A 20,128-nucleotide genomic window follows, 5' to 3' on the forward strand; every position below is an offset into this window, starting at 1 on the left:
AGAACTGGCTTTGGCCTTCCAGGAGAGCATTCTTGAAAAATTCCCAGCACTCTCTAGCTCCTTTATCCTCCATGGCAGCAAATCCCTCACAACTGAGGTCTGAGCAGGCTGAAATTCACTCTTCTAAAATCCGAAATATTTGTCTTAGAACCAACCACCAGCATCTCAGCAAGATCCCAAATCGAGGCTACCACTGGCCAAGATACAAACCAGGCTTGCTTGGCTTGTGAGTAGCAAGTCCTGCAGTGCCTCATTCCTGGTTGGCACATCCAACACTTGTACAAAGAAGCACTCCTCTACACATTCCAGGAACTTCACGGGTGACCTGTGAGCTGCTACATCATTCTTCCAACAAATGCCTGGGTAGTTGAAGTGACCCCTCAAGAACCAGGCTCTGTTGACACAGAGCTTAGATGACTCAAATATTGCTTTGCTGGCCTTATCATGTTGGTTTGGAGGTCAATAGCAGATCCCTCCTGTAAGATCCCCCTTGCAGCTGACCCCCCTGGTCATGACCCAGAGGCATTTGACAGGACTTCCACAATCACCACAACTGGCTTCTTTACATTCAAGGTTCTCCTAAACATAGAGCAAAGCCACAGCTGGGCATCAAGGACTTGCCTTTGCCTCTGGATCTACGACAGGGCACCTGACTTTAGGAAGGCCACATTAATTCCTCCCCATCAGCCTGCTCAGAGACTGTTTGCTTTTCTGCCACATGCTGCTTTCCTCTCTGGATCTTGTTACAGCTCTGTTGACAGCTTACGTGCAGGGCAAGGGGGCAGGGACCAGTTTTAAGGCTGGTTGCATATTTTAAGGCTGGCTCCATGTGGCACACTGGTACCCATGTTTTTGGGGTTGAACTGAGGACGGTCCCCCGCTTGTATTGAATCCATGAGAATAAGCCTCAAGAGAGGTTTACCCCCAGCTGTGCCCTCGCAGCACGGTGGGCACCCTCGGGACACCCACACCAGTGGGGTGCACATGTGCATCAGATGATTGGATCATGGAAAAACACTGGTTTTGGGATGTTTGCACCCTGAGGACACGGTTGGCTCACTGTCTCACTCAGCTACTGGCTGCCATGCATGTGGTGGGCACCACAGTCTGTCTGAGGGCCTCCTGGGATGGCTCTGCTGGGAATCCCAGCACATCTCCATGTGCCTGGGTAGGCTTCCTGGCTACAACTGAGGTACCACCAGCCCTAGGACACCTTAGGAGGAGGTAAGGGTTTTGAGAAACACTCATTTGGACCTAGGCACCAGCAGAAACACTTGACCACTTGCATTTCAGTTTAAAAAAAAAAAATAAATTCTGATGTCTGTGGGTATTCAGCAGACCTACAGTCTCTCCCGAGCTCCTGGAGGAGCCAATCCTGCACTGCAGGAAGCACCAAGGCCGACCACCAATGACCCCAAATGGTCAAGTGGTTCTGATGCCTAACACAGAACCCATTACACTACTATCCCAAGATAAAGTCCCTCAACACTTGTTCTAGGGACAGTTGTCTACCCTCTCCCTAAGGAACAAGAACCCACTTGTTCCTCTCCACCTACCTCAAGCTAAATTCCCTTAAGGAGGAGGGGACTAATTCACCACAGTGCCTCCTCCACTCCCATCACAAATACCATCCAACATCACCACGCTGCTGGAGGGGAAGGGGCATCTTTTCACAGTGGCCTTATGGAGGAGGCACCTAGACCTGGCCCCGCAGCAGGAAGGGCTTGGAGAGGCGAGGGCAGCAGGAAGAGGAGCGCTGGTTTGGGATCAGACACACACAGCAGAGAAATGCAGGGCTGTGGGAGGGAGCAGAGGGCTGTGGTGAGGCTGATTGAAGGAGGCATGAAGGGAGACAAACAAGGGGAGCGTGGCCTCTGGCTCGGCAGGGACCACCTGACCCCTCCTGCGCGGGGGCACGGCAGCTCTGGGCTGACGCCGGCAGCCTGCCTGTGTCCAGAGAGCTGCTGCTGTCTGGCAGGGATGGGAACGGCAAAGCCCTAATCAGGGAGGACAGCTGGACTGCAGAGCTCCCTGGGTGCTGCTCTGCCAAGCCAAGATGTGGGAGCCGGGGCTGGGACCCCTTTCTTCTGCACTGCTCTTCTCCCATCCTTGGTGCATGTCCTGAAAACTGGAGTCTGCTCTCAGAGGGGACAACAGCCACACTGATGGCTCCCAGCCCTTTGGGGCACCTCCTGGGGTGGACCTGCCAGAGCTGTAACCTTCCATCTCCAGTGCTCAGCAGGGGCACACAGCCTCTCTGCTTCAGTTTTAGGATTGGGACATGCACGGAAAGATGTGTGACCAGCAGGACAAGGAACTGGATTTTTCCCCTCTACTCCAGTCTCATGAGACCCCACCTGCAGTGCTGCATCCAGCTGCCAGAATAAGAAAAACCTGGACCTGTTGGAGCAAGTCTAGAGGAGGCCACAGAGATGATGAGAGGGCTGGAACACCTCTGCTATGGAGACCTACACAACAAAGGAAACCCTGTGCCACCAAGAATCGACCCACAAATTCAACATTCCTTACAGCCTTTCACCCCTAAAGCATCATTTGGTTCTGCCAAACAACCAAAGCCTGTACACACTTGAAATTTAATACAAAATAAGCCAAATGTTTCCCAAAAGGCTCCTGCAGGAGCCTGGCTTTGAGCTTGTGATAGCAGTGGTGATTCTACCCACGAGCCTTCCTTTTCACCCCCCTCAGGGAGGACAAATCCATGCAAGTCCCATAAACTTCCTGCCTTATGTGACAATCCTCATGCTGCTTAAGCATAATGGGCCATCAACTTTCCCCTGGGATAAATCTGTCCTGGCAAACTGTCTTTTAGTGCTCTACATCTTGGGGGAGTTGATAGCATTTGGGGTTTACTTTAATGGGAGTCGGTAGCCATGATCAATTGTAAAAGCTCTATTTCCACGGAAATGGGAATTTAATAGATTTTTGAAAATGGTGGTTATTGACCCAACGGGCCTTAATGGCTTAAAAACCATCCGATTGGAGCGCGTACGAGTAAATGTGTGTGATTTTCAAATGAATACTGGAATAGGTAGTAAAAACCCATTTAAACTGCCGGGACCTGGTCAATAAGGAGTTTCCATTTGCTTGTTCGGCTTTTCTATTTCTGTCCGAGTGAATCACGGCCGCCCTCTTCCTCGGAGAGAGGGCTCCACCGTTCCCCCACGGCTGAGATCATCCCGACACACGCGGCCCATCTGAGCCCCATCAGGGCGCGGGGATGTCTTTCATTAGACATCGGGGTGGGGGGGGGGGTGATGCAGAGCCAGATGCTCCCAGCGTGGCACACGTGGACTGTCTCTCATGGGTGGTGCAAGCCCTGTTGCTCACAGGGGAGCTGAAAAGACACGTGTGCCTCAGGACTCCTGAGGGTTTAAACTCAACCTGCGGGCTGCTCCCAGCAGATGATCCTACGGGGAAGCGTCTCAGGCAAAAGTCTTGGATTGCCTGGGGTTAACACATACCAAAAACATCAATAGGGGTTAACTCCAAAGGAATGTACTAATTACTAAGCAGTAATCCTGGAAGCAATGGAGAGACTAAGCCCTGATATTTATTCCTGACTGAAGCCCCCCTGCACCAACTAGGGAAGGTATTTAGGGTTATCACCCCCACCAGCTCTCCAAGGCCTACCAAGGCTCAGCGCAAGGCTGAGCTATTCCCCACTTTTCCCACCCCTCCTCTCCTGTCTGCCTTTCTCATGAACCTGCAGGGGCACAGATGCCCCAAGATTTTTACTTGTTTGAAAACAAATGGTGGGTTCAGCCACTGCAAAGAGGAGATTCAAAGCCATGTGTGTGCAGGGCAGCAAAGCTGAGTGAGTGTCATGGGCACAGAATAAGACAAAAGAAAAAAAAAAAAAACAACAACAAAGACTTGAAAACTCCCAAATTTCAAAGGGATATCAGTCCTCCTGCTCTCTCTTACCTTCCCCTTCAAAAACGCAACATAGCAGGAATTAGAGAATTCTGAGTCACAGCCTGTTGCTTATTTCACCGATGAGGAAGAGAAGCAAAGGAGAAAAATATTGCAGGTTACCATCTGCTTCCACCCCAGTAATGGGTCTGCCACTTCCATGCCCAAGTATAATGGATTGGTTTGGGTTGGAAGAGACCTTAAAGATCATCTCGTTCCAACCCCCCTGCCATGGGCAGGACACATTCCACTAGCCCAGGTTGCTCCAAGCACTGTTCAACCTGGCCTAAAAACTTCCAAGGATGGGACATCCACAACTTCTCTGAGACATCATCAGTGAAAACAGGGGAAGAGCAGTATCTGTGGGGAGTTAGTCAAAAGATTTCAAAAGAAAGAGTTAAAAATCCAGTTTGGAACCATTCAGGAGATGGAAAAGAATCCTACCAGGCAGAAAGGCAGTGAAGCAGCAGCTCGGGGAGGGAGGGGAGCCCAGTGTTGCCCTCTGAAGTCCAGCACAGGCAAAATCCCAGCTCCAGCACCCACCAAAACACTCCAGAAAGGCTCACTATCCACAGCCCGGGGTAAGCACTCGCCTTTTTTTGACAATGTTGATGCTGGCTGGCGTTACACAGAACATGTGTGAGAGAGGGCAAGTGAGAAGCGCCAGGGGAAATGGAGAAATATGTTTGCAGCCCCTTGCGGTTTTGGGAGGCAGAACTCAACAGTGGCAAGTTATTCTAGAGCAGGTTCCAAGCTAAACAAAGCCAGGTATGGTTCCCTTTCTGCCTGGATTGTTTGTTTCACAGCAAAATAAAAAAAAAAAAAATCTCAGGCCAGGACCAAGTTTTACAGCACTTTTTGCCCGTCTTGGGCTGCACACAGATCAGCCCTGTCCCACCTAACCCACAAGAACAGACCTGTAAATCAGTTTTCTCTTACTTTTTGCCTGAAACAAAAATATAAAGCAACATTCCAGGTTTAGGGAGGTCTTAAGGTCCCTGAACACAAGTCAGGGTTCCCCAGGAGCCCAGATTTCACTGCCAGTTTTTACAGCGCAGTTCACAACCTGCTGAGGGAGGTGGAGGGGATAACATCAGTGGGTGCAATGCTCCTGGTCTCCCACAGCACTGCATGGGCTTCTCGTGGCTGAGCAAACTCTCAGGGCCAGGAGGCTCAGCAGAGCACTCCAGACAAAGGGAAGCAGTGTAATTTTTTTGCCTTGCATTTAGCCAGGACAGAGAGGCTTCATCCCCCTTCACTAAATGCCTCCCATCCCCACCCAGGGACTAGGAGGCAGGAGGCCCCATGGTAACATCAGTGGCAGCACCTCACTGCTGCATAACTGGGGGGAAGACACCCAAGACTTGTGTGCCTCAGTTTCCCCTGCCCACAGCACAAGCAGGAGTTTGCAGACATCTTAGAACATGTGATCTCCGCTGTGCAGGGCTTTCCAAGGAGCTCAGGAAAGTTAAGCTCCCACATCCCACTGCTGTTCAATGGAAAGCAAGTGTCCAGCTCTTCACTGGGGGCTTCCTCCTCTCCCACCCGTCTCCCATAGCAGGGGGAGAAGAAAGACCCTTTAACAGGGCTGCCAGCAGTGGATAAATTTGCTGAGCAGGGATGATGCTCGCAGGGAATTGAGCCAACAGCTCCTATTTCCTCTGCAAGTGGAACCACACAGCCCTGTGGTCAATAAACCCCTCCTCAGGCACTCTTCACCATGATGGTAATGTTCAGTCTTCCCAAAGAATCCAAAACTTTGCTACATTCACCCTAAACTGCTCACTGAAGGGCAAAACTTGCAGTCTTTATATTTGTCAGTAAAAGGAACTGAGACGCAGAAAAAAAAAAAACCCTATTAAAGCTAAATATCTCGTCCTTGCTTTATATTTATATATATTTATTGTTTTAAGGGTAAAACCAAGTCCCAAGCCTGCAACTTATTTTTAGATCCAGGCAATTGGGTGTCCCAGCCGGAGAGCACAAGCCAGCATTCTAAAAATGCCTCCCTCACAGATATAAAAAGGACACAAGATAATTTATTGGGGAAATTCTGTAACGTAACGATCATACACTGACGGCAAACAAAACAAACGAAGAAAATCCAAGGCTGCCTCTGGTCCCCAGCACAGCCCTTGGGAGGCGACAGTCACAAAGATTCAGCACCCTCATCCTTCCTAAAAACCTCCAAAACAAGTCCTCTGCCTCACACCGTCCCGGCAGGTTCGGGTGATGCTGGACTCATTCCCTCTCGCCCCACCACCCTCTGCAAAGGGGCAACTTGATTTCCTAAATAACAGTGATGGCTGGGCCAAGGAAAACAAAAAGCAGTATGTTCACTTAAGGACTCCAGTGGCCACAGCTCAGCCTGCCAACCCAACATGGATTTAATCATACCAGAGACCCCACCAGCGCCCGGCCAACGCTGTCCCACCAGACATCCCGGCCAGGGTGGCTGCTGAGCTCCTGCCATTTCTGTTCCTGTGGTCTTGCCAGCCTGGCCAGGGGCTCAGCCAGCGTCCTCCACCCACAGGGTGGGTACAGTGGGATGAGGAGGAGTCCTGGGGAGGGCTGACAAAGAGTGACCCCTCCCAGCCATCGGACACACGCTGTGCCTTCACAATTGCCATCCCGATACAATCGGCCCCCCTCAAGTGAGCCCCCGAGTCAGTGGTGTTTGCTAGAACAATAGCTCACATCTGGGACAGCTGTTTTCCCCGAAAGCACCCAGGCTGCCTACAGCCACTGGGCAGGGGTCCTGTGCCCTCGCTCACACGCAGATCGTGTTCTCCCTCTCCCGTGGAGATGTGGTCACCCCTGGGGGGACCTGGCAGGTTCCTCCAGGAACACGCTGCCAGGCAGCTCCATGCTCACAGGAAGGCTTGGGGGACTGAGCGAGACTCATCCTCCAGCAGAGGCTTGTTGGAAATTAACCCCTGAGCCTTCTACCTTGGCAAGATTTGGGCACATGAACAAGCTGCTTTGGTTAGAGCTGAAGCCAAAGACTGGGAGGAACCCCTTGGACCTGGACACCTCTACACTCCTGTGCTCCTCTTCCAGCCCCACTGCTCTGCTCCCTGGGCTAACAGAGCCCAGTTCCCACCAGAAGCCAGTGTGAAATGGAGCCCTCTGCTTCTGAACAGTGTTCCCAAGACCTGATACGGTCCCTTGGACAGCAGCACCTTAATGCTTAGCTCTTTACTCCTGGAAAGACGTCACTCCCACAGTCCTGCTGGCCTGAGGGAGGGGCTGGGTCAGACTTTGATCTTGCGACGTGTGCCCTTAGACTGAATCTCCATGCTGGAGCCCCCATCACCACCTCCTCTGCCATAGCAATGCAGTGTCTCACCATTCCAAATCCTCCCTCTTGGGAGCAAAATCCCACTGCTGGGCTCGTGTCACTGGCTGAGCCACCCCGAGGCACATTCACATGGATGCAGCCTCCAAGTCCCATCATGAGCAAGCAGCTTGGTGGACATCCTTCCTATCCGATATAATGTCCACCAAGGACATTCCCCCCTGTCTTTGACAATTTTCGAAATCATTTATCCATGGGAAAGTTCAGAGAGTGAGGACTTTCATACAAGGAAAGAATAAGTTTTCCAATGAGCCCAAATTCACTCTCACGAAATTTTAAAGCATCCACCAACAAACCATCAGGCTCCAGCAAAATGTCCTATTTATTTCTGCATCCCCCCAGTCCCAGCAGATCTGCTAGAGAGGAGAAGCAACAAGCTCAGAAGCCACTGAAACCATCACTGCCACCTTTGGTGTTCCCAAAGCACCCATCTCCTCAAGCCCTGAACTCCAAGAGGTGCCAGAGGGTGCTCAAAGGCAGCCAGAGCTCAGGTCCTGAGCAGGGGACCTTCCAGCCCTGCTTTCCTCACGGGAACATCATAGTCTCTTCCACTCCACACTTGACAGGTAGTGAAAATCACTGAAAACACCCTCTCCATCCATCCTTCAAGTGACCAACCACCACAAGCAGCAGCCACCTGCCACCTCCAGTTGAATCTATGCTCTACAAATTGTTAGTGACCTCAGGCTGTACCCAAATCTTGTAATTTTAAAATAACATTACACATACCAGCCCTCTTTCACAGTGAGAAAGGTTTCCTGTAGCAAGGGAAGAAGAAAGGGAAGTGAGCAGCTAATTTAAATGTTGTTTTACCATCTGGTTGGGATTAAGGTCTGAGCAGGTCAGCTGTGGCCCCATAAATGCCATCATTGCCCCACCTGCTCTCAATTTGACACCGTTTATGCCCTCAGTTCCATCCACTTTCAGCTGAACATCTCCTGACAACGGGCTGCTCAAGTGCCAGGGAATAGCTGGGAGTGATTCTTTCATCTTCGGGGGTTGTCCACCAGAGATATTTAGTGAGGTTAATCTGGATCAGCTTTTGAAGACAAGGCTTAAACAGCAGGAGGTTCCCAAGCAGCCTTAACCCAATTAAGCACCCTTCCCTTAGGACTGGAGGCCAGCTAAGCTTGCATTAAACCCCATCAAGTGTCTGTTAATCAGGTACACTTTAACATCACAGCCGTGGTCATCCCAGCGGAGGCCACCACGACTGGAGACACCTCGTCATTTTTCACCTCCTTTTGTCACTTTGGGTATTTCTGCCATTACTTTGGGCAGCGAGATGAAAGGCCCAGCAGCTCAGCCCTTAGCCACTCTGCTCTCCAGACTCCCCTCTGGTTTTTCTTTTCACATTAACTATGTCACACACCAGACTCTCATTGACTAACTGCCCGAGGGGGACCCTTGCTGAGTGTTAATTGCTGTTAATGAGCTGTTGCTGCCTTCCTTCCAAGAAAATTACAGCAGCACTCAGGCTCTGCAAGAAGATGGCAGTCTGCAGAAAATCAAGGCAAATTCTACTTCAGGCCCTCACTTTACACCTCCAGAAACTCCTGGAATATGCTTTAAATCAGGATGAGAGTGGGTGAAGGACAACAGTCGGCAGCTCTCCTGATGTTGCCTGTCCCCTCGTTCCTCATGTGGTGGGTCAGGGTGAATGATAAGTCCCTGACTTGCTTCCCATGGGTCCTGTTGGGGTGCCTTGCAGGGATGTCTACACACAGCTCTTCACCAGAGTTCTTGCTCAAGTCTCCCTCCAGCCACAAGTGCACAGTCTCACTGATGGGTTTTGCACGTGGGTGGTGGCCCAGCTGGCTCAGAGCACAGCAGGGCTTGTCTTGTCCCATGTGCTACCAGAGGGGGTGCAGGAAAGACCCGACAAGATGCCTGAATGGCCACTGCCATCATTTCAGCATCATCCCCTACCCCAGAGCTGGGGGCAGCTCCTGCCTCAGCCACAGGTGGCTGCATCCCCACCAGAGTTTTTATGGAATCTTAGAATGGTTTGGGTTGGAAAGGACCTTAAAATTCATCTTGCTCCACTCCTGTGCCATGGGCAGGGACACCTTCCACTACTCAAAGCCCCATCCAGCCTGGCCTTGAACACTTCCAGGGATGGGGCAGTCAGAGATTCTCTAGACAACATGTGCCAGGGCCTCACCACCCTAACAAGGAAGGATTTCTTCTTAATAGCTAATCTAAACTTGCCCTCCTTCAGCTTAAAGCCATTTCCCCTTGCCCTGTCACTACATGCCCTTTTAATAATAATAATAATAATAATAATAATAATAATAATAATAATAATAATCTTCTTTCCAAAACTCATTTATTTCCCCTGCTAAGCATGGGTGAGGGTATATGGCAGCAGCAGATGTGGCCCTGGAAATATTCTGAGATGTCCAACGGTTAAGAAGCACTGGAGCCATCCACTGTTCCTCAGGCTTTTTCCCTCTGGTTTGCCTCTCTCTAAGCTGCAGCCCAGGGGAAGGGGATTTGAAATGAGGGATGTGTTAGGATGGTAAAAGCTTTTGCACGAGTGCTTAAGGTCGTTCAAGTCAAGACAAGGTATTGAGCCCCTTCACAAAAATGGACTCAATCTGTCTACAGCGCTGGCAAGAAATTGCCCGGTGTCTCGCTCTGACTTTCTCATTTCGATTATTTTTGGCCATACTAAGAAACACTCAAATCCAAACCACTCTTTGTGAGAGCCCTGAAACGAAATAAAGCGGAGATGATTTAGTTCACGAAAAAAGATCCCGAGATTTTTGCCTTGCCACCTTGATCTGAAAGGAGATGCAGAGAGCACCGTCCGCAGCGGGGGTTCCCTCTCCCCCAGCTCTCCCACAGCCTCAGCTCCCTCCTGGGCTCTGGCACAGGGATGAAAAAGCAGAGGCGTCTCGGGGAGCAGCAGCCAGCTCGCTCGCTTGCTTGCTCTCCTCCAGTTACAGACCCAGAGCTGTTGTTCCCATCAAAGCACCTGGCTCCCATTGTGCCGCCTTTCCGCAGTTTGTTAAATTTTATTTCGCATTATTCCTCCCGTTTTGGCTTCCCCCCTAAAAATCCTTCTGCAACTTCGCCAGCTGCCCCGCTCCTCATAAATGTTCATTTAAGTATAATACCTTGCACTCGCTCGGCAGGAGCTCTGCCTGAACAAAACCCCTCAGGCTGAGGTCTCCTGCTCCTGTATCTTGGGATTCATCCTCCAGCTTTGGGGGAACACCACCTGCCTGGCCGTGCTCTTGGGCAAGCTCAATCTCAGCTTGGTTTTTCCCAAACCCAGTTTCCCAGTGGCTTTCCCACAAACATGTGTATTCTTCCCCAGGAAGAATAAGAAGAGCACCCTCAGCAGAGCTGAGCCCAGGGAGGGTGGGTGTCCACCAGCGTCACCAGTTTGGACCGTGCTTTGAGCAACCTGGTCTAGTGGGAGGTGTCTCTGCCCATGGCGGGAGGGGTGGAAGAAGATGGTCTTTAGGGTCCCTTCCCACCCAAACCGCTCCACGACTCCTTTAATTCTGTGATCTCTGAAGAAGCCGGCCCAAGGCAGCTCAGAAGAGCTCAGTGGCAACAGGATTCTACTCGTGCCCCCACATTTCCCAAATGCCAGGCACTTCAGATTTCGTTTTTCAGAGCTTAGCCTACAAACAATCAACCTTGTCCTCTGAGCAGACCAATGAGGTCTGCGGAAAGAAAATTGCAAAAGATTTGTTATTTCCCTAGTGTTCCCATTTTCCCATTCCTTTCCCACAGAAGCAAGGTTTTTGTTTTGTTTTGTTTTGTTTTCTTTCCCAACTTTCAGGGGAAAATCCTGACAAATGGAAGCCCTGATTCATACCAGCAAAAATTTGGCCTTTTTTTAATTTAAGGTGGAGCCCTTCTTGTCTGAGGATGAAAACATTTCTCTAAATGCACACGGAGGGCAAGGACTGAGCCTTGGCCCTGCCAGAGCCAAGGCCAAGTGGTGTTGGGTGCTGATGGCCACCATGAGGGGAGAGTCGTTGTGCAGCCAGGAGGGCTGTTCATCTCCTCCATGCTCAGGAAAGCAGCTCTGTGCTGGCTCACAGAATGGGAAACAAGAGGACAGGCAGGCACAGAGCGGCAACGGTGACTGTCACCACAGAGAATTCCAGAGGTGAGAAAACATCTTCTGGGGGTGTTACTCAGGCAGAGACACGGTGTGATGCCTCCCTCTGTGGCTGGGATGCATTGGAAGAAAGGATCCCCATCCTCCTCCTATATTTTCTCAGACAACTGAAGGATGGGTGAAAAAGGCTCAGGAAGGGAGGAGGGGAAGCCCTGCTGCTCTCTATCACCACCACCCAAACAGAGACACCTGCTCCCCTTCTCCCTCCACGTCCCTCCTGGGAGGAAGCAGAGCAAAGAAGCAGGTTTGGAAAAAAAGGATTTATGGCCGCAGCCTACCTGCTCACACAGCACAGGGAAAAAAACTGAAGGAGAAAGATCAAAGGAGCAATGTGTCCCTAAAACCCTCCCTTGCAGCATTTCTCCACGGATGCTGCCATCTACACCACACCACTCCCACTCCGGTGGGCACCTCCGCCCGGCACTGGGAGCCGGCAGCAGGGAATGAGCAATTTTCTCTGACACCGAGACAGAAACGGCTTTAAAAAAAAAGAAAAAAACACAAAAAAACCCAAAACCAAAACAAAACAAAAAAGAAAAAGCCATGACTTTTTTTTTTCCTTCCCCGACTCCGGCCAGAAAGTACACCTGGCAGAGCCCCGAGTGCTGGAAGCCATCAGCGGGGCCGTCGGCACTTCAGAGGCTCTGGTGAGGAGGGCAGGTCACCGACCACGCTGAGGACACTGTCCCCAACACCCCGGGGTCCCCCAGCATAGGGGGCAGGGGTACCCCTCTCCATCCCGCCCCTGCTGCTGCCTCCAAAGGGCCCTGAGGAGAGCAAGGGTCCCCTAGCACCATGTGTTGATGCTCCATGGGTTTTGTTCCATGTGGATTTTACAAAGTATTTTGCACCTGCAGCACAGAGTAAAGGCACTGCTTCCTACTGCGACCAAGGGAATCTCCCTATGGGTATCACTCCCCGGGGCAGGATTTGGGAAGGCTCATGTACACCCACGCACAGCACCTCACATCTACACCATGACCTCCTTCTCCCCTCTCCAGCACTCAGGGAAAGGTATTTTGAATACCAATTAAGAAATCAGGTTTTAAGCATATCCAGGGAAGCTGGGGAAGGGGCAGCAATCCCCCTGCTGCATCCTGTGTGTGGGATCAGGGTAAGCAGTATCCTTTGCTCGGGGCCACTCTGCTCATCCTGAGGATGCCCACAGTCCCTCTGGCATGTAGCCAGAGGCTGGCAGCCCTGCACTGGGAATCTCCTTGCAGGGGTTTTCCCCATGACCCCTCACTCATTTCAGGGCAGAGGGAAACACTTAACGACAGGGCTTTACAGAGGGGGTGCTATGTCACATTGTAGGATTTGCTTCCTTTGATGACAAACACACCTATCCCACAGGCAAACACCCCTCCGCCTTCCCACACTGGGAAGCCACTGGTTGGAAGTGATACCCAGGTGCAGAGCGGGTGCTGGGGGGAGGGTTCACCCCATCCCTTGACCCACCACCCCCCATAAGCCCCACACCTACCGATGGGGCGAGTCAGGGTCGAAGCAGGTCCTGGCCACGTCGGTGGCCCAGGGGTCGCAGCAGTCGCCGTCATCGAAGTCGTCCAACACGTTGTTGCACTCCATGTGGCAGACGCCGTCGCGGCGCTTCCAGGAGAAGCAGCGGCCGGGCCGCCGGCAGTCCCCGCCGTCGTAGCCGGTGAGGGGGTGCTCGCACTCGGGGTCGCAGCGCTCGTTGCCCACCTTGCTGGGCTCGCAGCCCAGGAGGACGGCGCGGCGGCGCAGGGAGGAGTTGTGCACCTCCAGCAAGCTGAGCTGCCAGGAGATGTTGTAGGGCCGGAAAGCCTCGCTCAGCGCCCGGTGTTGCCGCCTGATCTGCTCCCAGCTGACCGTCGGCCGCCCGCCGTCATCCTCCGCCAGGTTCACCACCCGGTACCGCACCACCTTCCAGCTCCGCAGCGGCCAGTGCCGGTTGTAGTGGGAGACCAGCTCCACGTTGTCGCAGGCAGTCTGCCCGCACGTGGGGGGGCCCAGTGGCCGCAGGACGGGCGGTGGCGGGGACAGCAGCACCCACTGCTGGGGGAAGGCGCCCTCCCGAAAGGGCACCCAGCGTTCCTCCGGGGTGGCGAAGCCCGCAGCCAGAGCCAGCCCTGCCACCCCCTCGGCCACCTCCTCTAGGAAGGGACGCTGGAGGTGGGATTGGGGCAGGGCACCACGCCACAGGGCCAGCCCGGCCAGGTGTCCCCGGAAAGTGTGTGCGGTGCCCCAGGCGTCCCCCCCCAGCAGCAGCGTGCGGCAGGAGGACATGAAGGCGCTGTGCAGGGGTCCCTCCTGCCCGCCGGCACGGCCGACCCGCACCCCGTCCACGTAGAGGGCCATCCAGCGCCCGTCATAGCTGGTGGCCAGGTGTGTCCACGCCTCGGGGCGGTAGCGGTGGTAGGAGGTCACCTCGGTGGCGGCGGCCGCCCGGTCCGTGCGGAGGGAGAAGAAGAAGCGGGCGTCCTTCTTCCCACCGAGCTGCAGGGCACGGATGCCCAGCGCCCAGCCCCTATCGCTGGCCGTGTGCGAGCAGTTGTCGAAGACGCCTGTAGTGAGTCGGGGATAGGGGTGGAGAGAGAGGAGAGCTGGTGAGGACCCATCGCCACTCCTCCCCGGAGCACAAACTGGGTCCTTGGTGGTGGGTAAATGAAGGTGGGCAGAGGCTGGGCAGTGGGTGCTGCATCAGGGGGACACCACAGCCCCCATTCAAAATCATTTGGGTGAGTAGGCGGAGTAGCCAGGAGGGATGGCAGAGTCAGAGAGTCGGGAATGAGAGGGGAGGAAGAGCATGGATGGGAGGAGAGGCCGAAGAGCGAGGTGTTTCTGAGCTGCTCTCTGTAGGAGTGCTCTGGCGGGACGGGATTAAAGGCTAAGCTTTTTATCTGCCAGCCAAAGCTTTTAAGAATTAGAGCACAGCAACCCAAAGCAAAACAGCCTCCTCCAGGGACTGCTTCCCCAACAGCTTCCAGGCAGATTTACAGCTCTCCTTTACGCTCCAGTTTCCCTCCCAGTCATGCATCCAGCACAGGCGGGAGAGGGTCCGAAGGGGATGCACTGCCTGGCAGGTACACTCCTCAGCCCCTGAGGTCACCTGAGCATAAATCCATCCCCAGAAATAGCTTCAGGCTCAGCCTCTCACTGTGTGCCCAGGTGTGCTGCAAACCTGTTTTAGGCTGGGCAAGACCTGGAGCTGTGCTGACTTTCCCCCAGACTCAGGCTGCTGAGGAACCTCAGCCAAGAACTGGAGGCTTGCAGGCACTGAGTGCCCTTGGGGATTGGTGGCCATAAGACACTTAAATACTGGCAAGGGCAAATGGACCACTCATTGCTTGAAATAAATGCCTCTGGGTTCCTAAACCACCACAGCCAGGATGTTCATGCACATCACTGGCTAAGATGGATGAGCTTGAAGTCACTCTTTGAGCCCCACCAGCAGCATCTTCTGGGAGCCCCCTGCTCTCCCATTCATCACTCCAACAAACAGTGTCCCCATGCTGGTGAATCCTGCTTCCATGCCCAGAGACCCTTTTTATACTCCTGCTTGTGGCTTTTCTTATTCTCCATCCTGCTTTTCCTTGCTGCCTGGGTTCTCCTGTCCCTCACCATTCCCATTGCAGGCACTGCCTGCCCATCTCTGTGGCATCAGGGCGTCGTGGGCCAAAACAAAGCACTCCTGTCCTGCCCTGCTCTCTCACCTTTCCCAGAGGATGCTCAACACGACACCGTGGGGAAACTGTACCTGCTGCCAGGATTACAAAGAAGCCAGCAGAGAGAGGCAGAGGTGTGGAGGAGCAGGAGCTCCAGGAGGAGCAGGAGCTCCTGGCTCTCATCCAAATGATGTGACTGAAGCCAGGTTACCATGACCCCACGTCTCCCCTGCCAGCCCTCATAAACGTGGCCGGCAAAGGTCACGTCAAGCCCCGCTGCACCCCAGGAAGCTGCACCCCTCCCTCCATCCATCACTTTCACTGAGGGCGAGATGGGTGGTGGCCTCTAAACCATCCCACGGTCGTAACCACCCCGGGCACGGATCCCTGCCACTGCTCACTACAAAGGCAGCCACGCACAAAGCCTCCGTGGGCGGATGGGCTTTGGCCAACTCTTGTTTTCCTGTGGATTGTGAAAGGGAAGCAGAAAGACCAGGGGAAGCTGAGACAGGGAGAAGCCAAAAGGCGGGAGGCAAGTAGAGGAGCCTTGCAGGAGCGAGAAGACAGAGCTGGAGAGTACTTCTGGGCTGGGTGCTGGTTGAAAGGTGCCGAGGCCTGCACGCTCGAAAGCCAACTTTTGGTCCTCGCCGGGGTTGGGGAAACAGGGCTTGGTACCTCTTCTCTTAGGAAAACTCATGCATTTCACCTTGAAATGATTCAGAATGCCTCAAATTTGATTAAACACTAAGGAAAATACGGGACAAACAGTGTCGGGGGGGAACAGCCTCTGGGGTGAGTGTGAGGTATCACCCTCCCAAACCAGTGCTGGAGCCAAGCCACACCTGGCAGTGCCTGATGAATTCAACACTGGCCAAAAGAAATTTCAGTGAGCCTAAAACAAAGTATGAGGACTCCCTCAAAGTCCTCAAAGGGACTTCATCCAAGTGATGTAAGTAAGGCCAAAGTCAGCTCTACAACAGGGGTGGAAAGCCAGTAAAGTAGCAGCTGGTGCTTCCTAGACATGGCTGGGGATGGCATCTCCACTGCAGTGGCAGTTAAAGGAGCACGAGGCAGAGCAGCACATCCCACAGCTGGGAGCCACAGCAGAATGGCGAAGCAAAAAGGTCCAGCAGCAGGTTTCTGACATCCCCTGAGGGCTTCCATGAGAAATCATCAGGGGAGCAGTTTCAAGACCCCAGAATTTGCCAAGGAGCTTGGTATTTTGTCCTGGGGCAAACCACCAGGAAGGGAAAGAGCTGTTTGTAGAAGAGGTGTGAGGTACTTCCTCAGCACCTGTAAATGCAGTCCCTGCCTCCTAACCCTCAGATGGGAAAGGGGAGCTCTAACCTGGTTTGTGCTGTTCACCAGTGCCTTAGGGTGATGACTTTGGGATTTGAAACAAGAGTTGTTTGCAACAGCACAAAAAAAGTTGAAGAGAAGGATATCTGTGAGGGAATATGTCCCATGGAGAAAAAGCCTCCAAAGAGATCAAGTATGCTGCTCTGTAAGGACCACACTCCAAGCAGCTTCTCCCACTGAGGCCAGGAGATTTGCAGCACAAGGAACAGCTTTCAGCCATGCTTTGAGACAGATAATGAGGAAAATCGTCTGCTAAAGCTCTGGAGGGTCTGACACAGACCAGAAGCAAAAGACAAACATCAGCCTGGCACAAAGGGGAATCCCTTGGGGTTCACCAGAAGCAGAGCAGGTGTGAATGGAGGGAAGACAAAAAAGGTGGGAAAAGAAATGGCATCACATGAGAAGACTCTCTTCTGCTGCCCAAAATGAGAAGGATGTGGAAGAAGGACACTGTCCTTCCCTGACAGTGTCTGTGGCAGGGTACTGGTGTCATACCCCAGCAGAAATCCCCCCATGCAGGAGGGGCTAAGAGGGATGAACAGCCCCATCCAGGGTGGCCCTGAGGCAAAATGTGGCATCTGCAGGAAAAAAACTGCCAACCCTGAGCCTTCAATCGAAGCAGCAGCCACATCGGATGACAGGACAGCTTGCTTTTCATGGTCAGAGCTGCTCAGCCTGGACTCACTTCCCAGGCACTGATGCTGAGATATGCTCAGCTCTGCCCTGCTTTCCTCCCGCCTTCCCTCACACACAGACACCTGGAGCATCTCCAGCTCCTCCACAGCTTTGGACCACCCCACACTCGGTCCCCTCTCCCCTGACGGAGCGGGAGCAGCAGATCAGAAGCAGACTCAAACCTGCCGAAGGGCTGGCAGCTGCTTGCATCACCTGCTCACACGAAATGCCAGCAGCCCTGGCCTGTCCCTCTTGGCCACCGCACCCGGTCCCAGCTGCAGGGAGACGGTGGGAAGCGGACAGTGACTCAGGCAGCCGGAGGTGCCTGGGGCTGACTCAAACCCTGGAGCGAGGAAGCCGGAGGATATTACCCAAGTGAATGCCAGGGCTCACGGGTGGTGCTTTCAGCGCTAACGACTGTCCCACCCTCCACAAGGAAATTAAAAAAAAAAAAAAAAAAAAAGAGAAAGAATAAAAAATAATAATCATAAAAAATTGGAATTGTAAAAACCCAACACCTGCAGGCCAGACCTCCAGATGCAAACAGCTGTGCTGCTGATGAGATGGTTGGGAAGTGCATTCTCTGCATCCCAAGCTGCTGCCTGCTGGCAGGGAGGCAGCAGGGACCCAGGTGGGAAGGCAGGCAGTGATGTGCACGCTAGGTAGTTCGGTCATTTCCTTGTCCACAGCAGCTTTTACCCTCTGCCACTAGCCTACAGCCCTCCTACCTCTGCTGCAGCACAGGTGCCATTATCACCCTTATATTGGAGAGATAAATCAGTGAAAGGGGCCAGGCAAAGTAGAGTGAGGTTCAGTGCAGTGATCACAAGCGAAGGTAGAGTTAGCATAGAGAGGGGGATTCCCCAACCAGCCAGCTTGGCTGGGGCAGCACAGAAACACAGCAGCCCCCACTGTGGGGACCCCAGACATCCCGTGGGATCGGTACATCTTGGCGCTGCCATCTGTTCTCAGCCCTTCCCAGCATCCCTGCACTGCCCTGCCGTGCCTGTACCCAGCCACAAACACCCGTCCTGGCACGGCGTCACGAAGCACCAGTGCAGGAGGCACTCCGTGCCTGTGTGCCAGTCTGTCTCCTCAGGCCCCCCGTAGGATCGTTTAGGTCGGAAAAGGCCTTTAAGATCAAGTCCAACAGTCAGCCCAGCGCTGCCAAGCCTGCAACTAAACCACGTCCCTAAGCACCACATCTATACATTTTTTGAACACTTCCGGGGATGGCAATTCCACCACTTCCCTGGGCAGCTTGTTCCAGTGCCTGACAACCCTTTCAGTGAAGAAATTTTTCATAATATCCAATCTAAACGTCCCCTGGCACAACTTGAGGTAATTTCCTCTTGTCCCATAGCTTGTTATTTGGGGAGAAGAGACCGCTACAAGCGCTACGACCTCCCGTCAGGTAGCTGTAGAGAGCGATAAGGTCCCCCCCCCGAGCCTCGTTTTCTCCAGGCTGAACACCCGCAGCTCCCTCAGGCGCTCCTCGCGGGACTCGCTCATCACTTGCCTGCTCCTTAGCTTGTGGGGGTGAGGGGGCAATCCCCGGTAGAACGAGCCCCTGGGGCCGCCCCCCGCCCCGCGGAGCCCTCGGGGCCGCCGCCCGGGGGGGCCGGTCCGGTCCGTGCGTGCGGCGCGGCTGCCACCGTGCGGCCACCGCCCCGGGGACCCGCCAGAGCCCCGCACAGCCCCGGCGTGCCCGCAGCCCCGGGAGGGGACACCGGGGGAATGGAGGGGGACCAGGGTGAGCGTGTCACCCAAAGGGACCTTCCAACTCCAGTCGAGCCGAGAGGGAGAAACTAGATGGGAGCTGGGACGGCGGGGCGGGGGGGGGGGGGGGGGCGGGCTGGGAGGACGGGGCGGGTGGGAACAGAGGGGAGGGGATGGTTTAGGGTTTGGTCTCAAGGGAAGGAGGAATATTCCACGCCCGCGGTGCTGAGGACACGGGTGTGGGCGCGGGGTGTCACCTGCCGGAGCGGGGAAGGCAGGGAGCCCCGCGTGGGGAGGCTGGAGGAGGAAGGGGGGGAGAGGGGGGGTGTCGCGGGGTTGTCGGGTCCCCCATCCCTCCCTGCCGGGGTTTACCTGCGATGATGGCCGGGTTGCTCTGTCCGCCCTCCGCCTTCACCCAGAGCTCCAGGGTGAACTCCTCCCGCGGGACGGCGGGCAGCGCCTCCGCCCGCGCCGCCAGCTGCTCCCGGCCGCCCGAGAAGTACAGTGCGGGCAGCTCCCGGGGGGAGCCCGGCACCTGCGGCTCCCGCCCGCGCCGCCTCTCCCCCCGGCCGCGGCCCCGGCCGCCCGCCTCGCCCCCCGGCTCGTCTCCGCCTGCCCCGGCTCCCCGCGGTCTCCGGCCCCGCGGGGGAGCAGCGCCGAGCGCGGCGGGACCCTGCGGGTACAGCCCCAGGGGGTGATGCGGGGGCGCGGCGCGGCGGCTCGGAGCCTCCATCCCGCACCCCGGGGCCGCCGGGGGGTCCCCGCGGGCCAGGCTGAGCGCCGCCAGCAGCAGCGCGGCCAGGGGGGCCCCGCCGCGCAGCATCCTCCTCGGGCACGAAGTTTGGGGGGCGGGAGGTGGCGGGCGAGTGGCCTCGGGGGAGATGGGGGCGCTCAGGGGGGCGGCGGGCGGCAGCGCCGGGGCATAGTCCCCCGGCCCCCGCCGCTGCCGCTGCCCCCAACTTTTCCCCGGCACCGCTCTCCTCCCCTCTGCTCCTGCGGGAGGAGGAGGAGGAGGAAGAGGAGGAGGAGGAGGAGAAGGAGGGCGAGAGCACCGCGGCGGGGACCCCCCTTCTGCCCGCAGCCGGGGCTCCCGGGGCACGGCGGACCCTGCGCGGCTCTCGGCGCCGGCCGGCTCTGCCTGCGGGAGCGGGGGATGCGTTAGTCGCCCTTATCTAGAAAGCCCCGAGGCGCTCCGCTCTCCCCCCCCACCCTAAGGAGGGGTGTGGAGGGGGGGGGGGGCTGCCCTTATTTAAAGATGATTATGTCCAATCTAATAAACCCCGAGCGGAGCAT

The 20,128-nt window shown here is 54.9% G+C and overlaps 1 protein-coding gene across 1 annotated transcript in view; it reads right to left on the bottom strand.

The window, feature by feature from the left end:
• The window catches only part of PAPPA2 (pappalysin 2), an 89,860-nt gene extending 70,202 nt beyond the window's left edge, over positions 1-19,658 (bottom strand). Inside the window, exons 1-2 of the mRNA XM_032696764.1 lie at positions 19,208-19,658; positions 12,919-13,981 (exon numbers count right to left, since the gene is read on the bottom strand). Of these exons, the coding sequence (XP_032552655.1) occupies positions 12,919-13,981; positions 19,208-19,658 (1,514 nt within the window). The remainder of the gene's footprint in view (positions 1-12,918; positions 13,982-19,207) is intronic.
• Between the last annotated feature and the right edge of the window lie 470 nt (positions 19,659-20,128).

The sequence above is a fragment of the Chiroxiphia lanceolata genome, chromosome 9 (genome assembly GCF_009829145.1).
Source record: "Chiroxiphia lanceolata isolate bChiLan1 chromosome 9, bChiLan1.pri, whole genome shotgun sequence".
Lineage (NCBI taxonomy): Eukaryota > Metazoa > Chordata > Aves > Passeriformes > Pipridae > Chiroxiphia > Chiroxiphia lanceolata.